Below are 9,846 nucleotides of genomic sequence, written 5' to 3' on the forward strand. Positions count from 1 at the left end.
CCTGGCAGGCGGCTCTGAATTTGCACCCCCTCTGCTCTCCGGGCTGAGACCACGCTCCCGGGCGAAACCCGCGGCAAACAACGCGACCCATCTGTCGGCGGATGGCGAGGAGCGAGAACTCCCTCTCCGGCGGCGGGCTCTTTATTTATTTAATTCCGGGGGGCTCTTTCCTGCTCATCTATTTCTCCTCTCCTCTTAGCAACAGCTCGCGGAGCAGCCAACCACAACCAGGGCCGGCTCGCCGGCGCGGAGCATCGCCGCCGCGGGTTACTGCAGTGCACTGACCGCCAGTAACCGCCAGCCAGCCCTCTACCGCAGTGCACCTGCTGGGGATGAGGACAGGCTTTTTCCGACTCCTCTGGCAAGGATTAGCAAATAATTTAGGGCAAATCCCACCCCCCACCCCCCTCACCTCCCGCCAACCCCCTTTTCCTTTTCCGTTCGGGGCTTCAGGGTGAGGAGTGACGGGAAAGATGCAGCAACATAAAAACCAGACAGCTAAATAATAAAAATAAAGGGAATGGGGGCTGTCCCAGCACACGTACCAGAAATAAGGAATTCGTAACAGAGCAGCAAAAGCCAGCCTGCTCAAACCCGTGCTGAGGGCTCGACAGGGGGCTATGTTTCCACCTCGTTCAGAGATCAGCATTCACACAGCACGCAGACCTCTGCGCTGCTCTGATGACACCGCCTCGGGCGGTGATGGATGCTTCCAGCCCTTTACGAATACCAAGCAACCTGGCAAATATTCCCTATTTCCCCCTCAGACACTATGGGGCCATCCAAAGTGAACAGTCCTAGTCCTGCATCCCCCTCCTTTACGCCGTCAGACCTCGCCTGCACGTTTCACGCGCTGAATCTTCACGTTACGAACCCAAAATCTCATAAGAAAAGACAGGACCTCTACGACCCCTCGCCTTCCCTGGGGGCCTGAGCTCTTACAGCAAACCCCACGTAACATTTGGGCGTTTTCTGCTGAGCCTGAACTTCTGCGTGGCCGCTAATCCTCCCGGTAAGAAGAGCAGGGCCCCTTCCCCCAGAGGTTACTCCAGATCAAATCCGACCGCCACTTCCATCCCCAGGCGGCACGGGTGAGTCACTGCAGCCCTCAAAATAACAATGGAGAAATTTCCAACTACACTCTTGCCTAATTAACCACGAATACTGACAAGCGCTAGGAAAAAAAAAAAAAAAAAAAATCAGTCCTCAAATTGTGGCGGAGTTTTAAAAGCCAATTTATTAGCGTTTTCATCCCAGAGGCACTCGTGAGGTAGGAGCGGTATTTCCCTGGGATCCTACCTTACGGCAGACACCTGGAAACAAAAGGATAAACGTCCTTGGGGGTGTGTGTACACAGAACCGAACTAAATGAAGGGAAAGAGTTATAGCAAGACAGAAGACTCCAAAGTACTTTTTGAGACTTCCTCGTATTTGGGACCATCCATAATTTCACTCCTCCATCAGTCACTCTATTCAGATCTCTTTATGGTGCTTATAAAACAACAACAGCAAAAAGCTAAGGCACAGACTTCTACAAAATCCCCTGGTATAGTTTTCAGGCAGTCCTAGCTCTAAAACCTACACATTACTTTTTTTTTCTTTTTTAATATAAACTGCTAAACCCAATGCATGTTCCTGTTGTTTGCATTTTAAATGACATTTTCAATGTCATTTGAAGATACAGCTTGAGCAGACAGTTCACAAGCCAGGATAAGAGCCACTTTCAGTCTCTTTTTCAACCCTCAGATAAATGGCTGTGTGATAAGGCAGTGAAATCTTGGCCAAGGTTTGTTCTGAAGCTCTGTGGATGTTGCTTTTCCTCAATTAAGGAGCCCACACTTGATCTAACAGAGGACTCTCCTGTTCTCTCTCTTCCCCTGGCTGAGTCAGCTGGCTCCCTCATCCAGCTTCTCCAGAAAGGAGAAGGCATAGTTTGTTTGCGTGCTGAATTTTCCTTTTTTTTTTTTTTTTTTTTTTTTTTCTGGCTTTGCCAGTTCATCTTAACCTTGACACGCTGTCTACCTGCTCCTGCAGTCCTGGAGGTTTCTTAAGAAAATCTTGCGTCCTGCTGACCTGCACGAGACTTCTGGCACATGCTGGAACACAGACTGGAATCAAACACTGAGATGCGTTTTTACCAATCTCTTTCCTTCAAAACTGAAGAAAAAGTTTGTTCTGCCAGCTGAGTAATTCCCTAAAAGCTTTATGAAGGAAATGCCAAAGTTACGTGAGACCTTCTGAAAAATTTCACTTCTGTAACCTCTTCCAAATTCCCTTATTGATAAGGAGTCCTGCTGACCTGACCGGGTCAGACAGAGTTTCTTTGATCAAGGACTCATCTGCCAGGTTCATTCCTGTTAATACCACTGACTTCAAGAGGAATTACACCACGAATGAATCAGACCCAGAGTCGTACAAATCCTCACTATGAATTTGATAAAAACTCAATTTGATAAAAAGAGCGGACCAGGCTTGATGGTAGCAAGCAGCATTTCTCAGATAATTCTGAGAATGAAACGCCCTTCCTTGTTTTTACAGAGATTTAAAAGTTAAAAGTTAAATTATATTTAATAGATAAATTAGGTGTGTTAAGGCTGAGACACAAATCAATGAAAAATTCTAATTTGAAATCTACTATGGCTAATTTAGCTTATTTGTTGTTGACAAGCAATTCAAGCTCACCTTCTTTGTGCTGCTAATAAAAAGTAAATGATGTTACAAACCATGAGTTTCACTGTCTGAACAATGCAGCAAAGTACAGAACACAATGACAGCATTACTAATTATTCCTCCTTTTGTTAATTTAGAGCCTAACCTTAACATTACTTTACAATAACATCCTCACTGAAGGGAGTACGTTTTTCTGTTGTTGCTTTTTAGTTCAATTCCTCTCTAGCACACTGGCACAAATTGTCTTCACAAGGAAACTGTATTTCTCCCTTTGTGATCCAACACTCACTAAAAGGTTTTAACTAATTCATTACAGCTGTGGGGAAAGATGCAGGAATAGCAGAATTTTTCCAGCTCCATTTCAGAATAGAAACACCATTAGGCACATTTTCAGAACAGCATCCCTTACCCCTTATTGCCATGAACAGCACCAAAGAACAGAATGAACTGAGACACATCTTCGTGTGTTTTTTTTTTTTCCATCTTGCACGTGCAAGTTTACTGTGTTGTTGGTTTTTTTTTCTTAATTAGTTGGATTGCCAATACTGGACTTTGTACCTTCATGAGCATGTTCTCTGCTACTCATTAAAAAAAAAAAACAACAGTGAATTTAAACATTTGACTTCACAGCAATGAGAAAGACTTTTAGTGCAGGGAAGCCCCAAGAAATATACAGCTAAATCAGCCACCCATTTTTAGAGGTAAAATATGACCCTTTTCCTGAACAGACACAGATTAAAACCCATTGCAAAGTCCCAGTTTCCCACTGGAGGAGAAACCAGTAAGAGGCGTTCAGAATGGTTCTACATGTAGTGTGTTTATCTGCAAGCCTACTCATTTTAAACAGAGATAACCAAAATTACACACAAAGTTCTATTCACACAACTGCTAAAATGATTCAAGGCATCTAATATTTTGGTCCCAACCTTCCTTTGGGACTACTTAGGCAGTTCGGTATTCAGTTTTCTGTTTCTCTACTGGAAAACCTTCTCTACTAATACCTATGTATCAGGGTCAACCTCTGGAGAGGGAACATGGCTGGGAGGGAAGTTTGTTTCTGGTAGGTTTCTATAAGCTGAATCATAAAAGCCTTGCTTGGAAGGGACCTCTGGAGGTGCCCTAATCCAGCCTGCTGCTCAAAGCAAGATGATCACCACCAATAACTCAGGCCAGCTGTGGTTGTGCCAAGTCCACTCTTCTAAACCCCGCAGCAAGGAGAAACCACACCACCAGGGTGACCTGTCCCAGCGCTGCACCACCCTCCTGGTAAAAAGCTGTTTTCCACTGTAAGCCGCCCAAACTGCAGCACGTTGCCACTGACCCTTGTTATGTATCAGCTGGCTCTACCACCAGGAGTTTGGCTGCAGCGTCTTCAGAGCTTCCCACTGTGTAGTTGTAAGCCACTGCGAGGCCATCTCCGCTTGCAAATCCAAGTGTAGTGGGTTTCTGATCTGGAACCCTTTCATCATTTTTGGCCAGTGAGAAACAGACCAGTTAAAACACTCAAATTGTCAAGTCCGACATGAGACACTTCAGCATAGTTCTATTTCTTGGGGAAAAAAAAAATACTTCAAAATTTGAGTTTACTCCAGAAAGACGAGAAATAATTTTGTACAAAAGTCATTGCCAAACTGAGTTGTTCTCCTCTGGACAGCAGATCTAGATGCAATCTTACTAAATAGTTTAAAGAAGGCAGGTGTGTACACATATAGTTTTGATGTTAAAAAAAAATTAAAGCCACAAGACTGCACATCCTTCCACAAATGATTAACTGCATGCATAGGCTGTCCTGAAACGGCAGCAGTTGCACGGCCACAGCTCAGTGTTTTTCATACCACACATTTCTAGACTATTCAAGCCTCGGTGTTATGATAATGACAACATTTCCAGACAGCAGCAATGTACTTTGCGAAACAATTTCAAGTGGAACCTTTAAGCCAGCGGATTTATAGATTCAAAGCAAGTCCAGGTATCAAATATGGCTCAGCCAGCATGTTGGCAGGGTCTTATCTCTCAAAAATAACTAAAGCACACAGCCGTAGCAATTTACACTACTAAGAGAGAATTCCTCCAGAAAGAGCAATTAAGGCATTTAGCACACAAAATTCTCCTCAAGATTTCAGTATTTTCTTTTGGACTTCCTTCTTTTTGCTAGCACGAATTTACTGCATGACCTATTTTTTCTTTCAGAGAGACAACTAGTCACACAAAGACACACAAGAAAGTCTCCAGAAAACACATGGCTACACAATGCAAATGAAAGTATAAAAAGAACGAATACAAAGCAGATGAAAAAGGGCAGAGCCATGTTACACCCACCTTTCGGAACTGGAATAGACCAAGAGTATATAAGGAACAGAGCTGAATATGCCCTCCTAACTCCCATCAATAAATCAGCACCAGAAGCAATGTTTCAGAGCTATAAGTGAGATTGTATTGTGAAAATAAAGTGGTAATGTTTGACTTCCCTTGACACGCATCCAATATCCACATCATTTTGGTGGGCCCTGTGTTACAGGCTGTGAACAGTTGGTTGTGTATTAGCAAAGTAACTAGCAAAAAAGCATGCTGGTCCTTGACTAAATCTCAGGATTTAGACCTAGCAATAGGCAGTCATTTCATCAGTTAAAAGAAATGGTAAACTTAAAGACACCCATCTGAGAAAACCAAGAGACACAGATGTGCTGACATGCCAATAGCCCACAGCACTGACTTTAAAACACAGCATTTTAAGAGAATAACTATCTTGGTTTCAAATGCCTTCTGAAATTCAGATGTGCTTGCTGTTCTGCAAGGGTACTGAAAAAAAACAGCCATTTGACAAAACAACGTATTGTAAAAGTTAAAAAAAGCATACCCTTTTCCCCGACCCCTATCTTTAAACTACTGCATGCTCAACCTGTCCTCCCCCAGCACTCAAACAACAAATTGTAAACATGCAGGATCACAGGACACATACTTGGCAGCACAGGAGTACTGTATGTGCTTCAGATACTTCAGAATTGGGAGGCAAAAATAAACAGTTGTACAAATTACTGCATCTACAGTTTCTTGGAGCGCAAGCGTCAGGCTCCTGGGAAGTTCCCAGCTGTCTGCTTGGGGGACTCTCCACGTTCCTCAGAAGGAAGTGGTGTCTGCTTCCAGAGCAGGGACAAATCCTGCACCTAGCCTTTCAGTCAGCCCTGGGGCAGCTTCTTTATGCTCTTTTCAGCTATAAGGTGTTAAAGCATTACATTTTCCTCACCTTTCTTCCTCCACCATGGCCCTTCTTGGATGGAATATGAGAGTTCTTTAAATTCAATGTTTACAGCTGGTCTGCGTGGCAGGTAGGAGAAACGATGAGCTTCTGTCAGAGTATTGTCCACCTTTTTTAAGTGTCCATTCATCAGTCGAACGTCTTGGTTATCTGTGCCATTGGAGACCACCTCATCCACCGAAACGCACACTGACTTCGGCTCGGCCATCGTGCAGGCAGAACTGCTGGCGTTCTAGAGGGAAAAAGTTGGAGAAAGGACAAAGTTCACAGACTTCCCCTTAGGAACACATTTCAAAACCTTCTGCATGAGAAGAGTTATTATCTAAAATAAAATCCAAGCACAGAATCCAGCACAGAAATGTGTTGAAAGGTGAAAGAGGGAAAAATAATCTTTTGTTTGTTCTGCCAGTATCTTGATAGGAGAGGTAAAAGAGCTTGTCGCACACAAAGAGCGGTTCCTTTCGCACCACTTTCCTCTCAGTGGGTATATACAGCACATCAGTACCTAACTTCAGAACAGAATGGCTCTTGCACCAGAATAATACAGCAGAAGAATACAATTTCTAAGTACAGTCACAGTGTATTCAGTTTCTCATTCCCTCCAAGAATTAGGCTCTAGTTGCCCTGATTCCAAGGCTTGTATTAGGACAGAGCTGAAGGGGGAAGGGAGCTAGCTGAACAATTGTTTACGCAGACATGTCAGAAGACAGCCTCTCAAAAAGTCCAAGAGCTCTTACGCCTTTAGATCAGAAGATACTTCCGTAAATGTGAAATCGCACAAGTTACACTTCTGCAAATTTTGAAATGTACTGTTTTCTGCTTTATCTGCTCCGGCAGCAATAGTTCTGGAGACTGAGACCTGCAGCAGTACAACTTCTTTTCTAGAGGTTTGTTAGGAAAGCACAGCGATTTCCATCCAAAATCCTTCCTTGCTTGACAGTGATCCCTAATGGAAATCTTATCAGCTACATAAACATACTAAACCCTGCTCAGTACAGCACTGCTGACACTGCAAGGTCAATGCTCTCTGCTCACAGCCATGCCTCCTACCATGCTTTGCCCAGTGTAGTACCCAGTGCAATTCCACTTGGCTTTTTTTGGATGGAGGCTCTTTCCCCTCCTCTCCTGACTGTGACAGCAGCTTGCTGTCTGCCTTTCCCTTCTTTTTTATTTATGCACACAAAATCTGAACTTTTTCGATTCCTTTTACCTTCACAGGCACCTTGGACCAGTATCGACAGGATATGTCCAAGGCCTAAACGAAAACAACCATGAATCTTCTTCAGCTAAACAGAATTTTAAACAGTTCGGAGGACATCCTTTGTCATCTGTTGTTTGGAGTATGCCATAAGCAGCACCTAACATCTGCACAGTTGTCTATAATAAAATCTTATATTTTTAATGCAGATCTGCACCAGAAACTAATTCTGTAGGTAACATATGCCAGGCTTTCCATCCTGTCACCCATGTCCAACAACCTACATGTCTCCAAAAGATACCCACTGAAAAGCAGATCTGCTGTACCTCTTTCCAAGGCACCAGCGTTGAACACTCTCAAATAAGGAGCTGTAGGTCGTGACACTGTTTCTCCCTTCTCACTCTCCAGTGCAACTAAGTCACACTGCCTCCAAAATCATCCTCTGTCATGGGGAGTGGTCTCCCTATGTATGTGCTTTTCAGGTCAGTTACTTCTGATGAAAAACCCTAAAATACAGTCCTTCAAAACCAGTGGTTACCAAGCGTCTTCCAGTTCTTCCTGCACAAGCACATAGCTCTGGATGTGAAAATCTGCTCTGCTTACCACATTTTCTCAAGCAAGAGATTTTAATCATGCTCTCAAGTTGCTCAGAGGTCAAGTATCCAGTAGCACTTACTCCCAATTTCTTAAACAGATGACTGTAATAGCACGTAATTTGAACATAACAAGCGTAATGTGAAACACCTTAGACCTGAACAGTTAAAGAACGGAGACCTCCTTCTTCCCTTAAAAAATTAACAGGAGGTGATTTGATAATGTTCCTAAATGTTTTCAAGGCTTACTTTGGCACTCTCAAAGTCATTGGTTCACAGAAACTACCGAGCAGCTTCACGTGCCAGAGGGAATATCCAAAAACTACCAATGAGCAGGTCACCATCGCTACTCAAGGGACAGTCAGGGCTTCTCCGGTTTAGATGGTTTCAAAAAGAAACATCCTTTGGATGAGCTCCTTGCGGTATGACTTAATCAGCCAAAAGTAGGCGGCCAGAGACTTTTGTTCCTGGGACATAAGCAAAGCATGTCAGTCACCCGGCCGACTGAAACGCCTCTCCTCAGCAGAGCGTGACACAGCCCTGGGTCAGACGCCAGCCTCACCGGGGTCCCCTCACTGGGGTGAGGATGTCCCCTGCCACCTGGGTGACTGAAATCCTGTGGGGTCTTTGCTTGAAATTCCCCACCAGGTGGGCAGTTCTGGTGGCTCGTACAGCCGCCAGCCCGTATAAAGTGGCACCAGAGAGCGCCTGAGGGGTTTCACGGATCTACGAGCACAAGCCGTGTGCTTCTCCACTGATGTATGCGTGCAGCCGTGTCTTTCGCACCGGTGTCCACCTCAAACACACCTATGGGGCTTACACCTCGGCCGATTTCACACAGTTTTATTCCCCGGCTTGCCGTGAGGGGCTGAACTGCCTGCTGCTGTTTACCCCACACCGCGATGCTCCCTCACACCCTGCGCCCTTTCCCCCAAGCAACTTCCCCGCACCATCCCTTCCTCCTCCCGCAGCCTGCCTGCCTTTCACCCAAGCTTTTACGCCAGAAATAGAGGTTACGGTCCCCCCCGGTAAATCCGTTTCGAGAAAGCACCGGCGGCGGGGCAGGGAGCGTGCTGCCACAACCCCCTAATCCCAGCAGCAGCTCAAGCCGGGAGGTTACTGCCGGTCAAGCACCGCCACCGGGCACCGGGCACCGGGAACCATCACCGGGCACCCCCGGGCACCCCCAGCCGCCCACCCTGCCCTCACGGAGCCCCACGGAGCCCTCCTTTCCCCCCTCGTCCCGGCCGCGAAGGAAGGGCGAGCAGGGCGCCCTTACCAGAGCGGTGCCCAGGGAGAAAGCCGCCATCAGGCATGCCATGTGCCCCGCTGCTGCTGCTGCTGCTGCTGCTGCTGGCGGCGGCTCCCGCTCCGCCAGCACCGTGCCGAGCCCTCGGGTGTCGCCTCCCCGGCCGGCTCGGCGGCGGAGAGGATGGAGGGAGGGAGGGAAGGATGGAGGGAGGGCGGCTCCGCCGAGATGGGGGCCGCCCCGCCGCGTTGAACGCGGCCCCGCCCGCCGCCATCGCGCTGATGAGGGGATGAGGGGAGCGGGGCGGCCGCCATGTGGCGGGGCAGGGGTGGCCCTGCCGTGGGCAAGGTGGCTTGCTCGTGAGCTCCCGGAGGGACCGGGGATGACAAAAATCTCCTCTCTCGGCCCTAGGACTTCTGTGTGATTTGTAAACTGAGCAAGCTGTTTGGGTGCAGGCTCTGAGAAAACAGAAGGTTGTAACCAAGTTTTCTTCTCTCATCGTTTTCTCCTCAAGTCTAAGACCTACATTGCAGCAATGGTGGGGCCAGAACAACGTATCACAGAACCATCCAGGTTGGAGGAGACCTCCAAGATCACCTCGTCCAACCTCTGACCTAACACTAACAAGCCCTCCACTAAACCATACCTCTAAGCTCTACATCTAAACGTCTTTTAAAGACCTCCAGGGATGGTGACTCAACCACTTCCCTAGGCAGCCTATTCCAGTGCCTAACAAGCCTTTCAGTAAATAAGTTCTTCCTAATATCCAACCTAAACTTCCCCTGGCACAACTTTAGCCCATTCCCCCTCGTCCTGTCACCAGGCACGTGGGAGAATAGACCAACCCCCACCTCGCTACAGCCTCCTTTAAGGTACTTGT

General features: G+C 46.6%; 1 protein-coding gene across 3 annotated transcripts in view; it reads right to left on the reverse strand.

Moving 5' to 3' along the window:
• Positions 1-9,038, reverse strand: part of ABCG1 (ATP binding cassette subfamily G member 1) — a gene marked incomplete at both ends in the record, with an annotated part of 50,032 nt that extends 40,994 nt beyond the window's left edge. For all 3 annotated transcript variants that reach the window (XM_084287470.1, XM_084287469.1, XM_084287468.1), the window contains 2 exons: positions 5,915-6,158; positions 8,997-9,038. In XM_084287470.1, the coding sequence (XP_084143596.1) occupies positions 5,915-6,158; positions 8,997-9,038 (286 nt within the window). The remainder of the gene's footprint in view (positions 1-5,914; positions 6,159-8,996) is intronic.
• Between the last annotated feature and the right edge of the window lie 808 nt (positions 9,039-9,846).

The sequence above is a fragment of the Netta rufina genome (assembly GCF_964035555.1).
Source record: "Netta rufina genome assembly, chromosome: 1".
Classification (NCBI taxonomy): domain Eukaryota; kingdom Metazoa; phylum Chordata; class Aves; order Anseriformes; family Anatidae; genus Netta; species Netta rufina.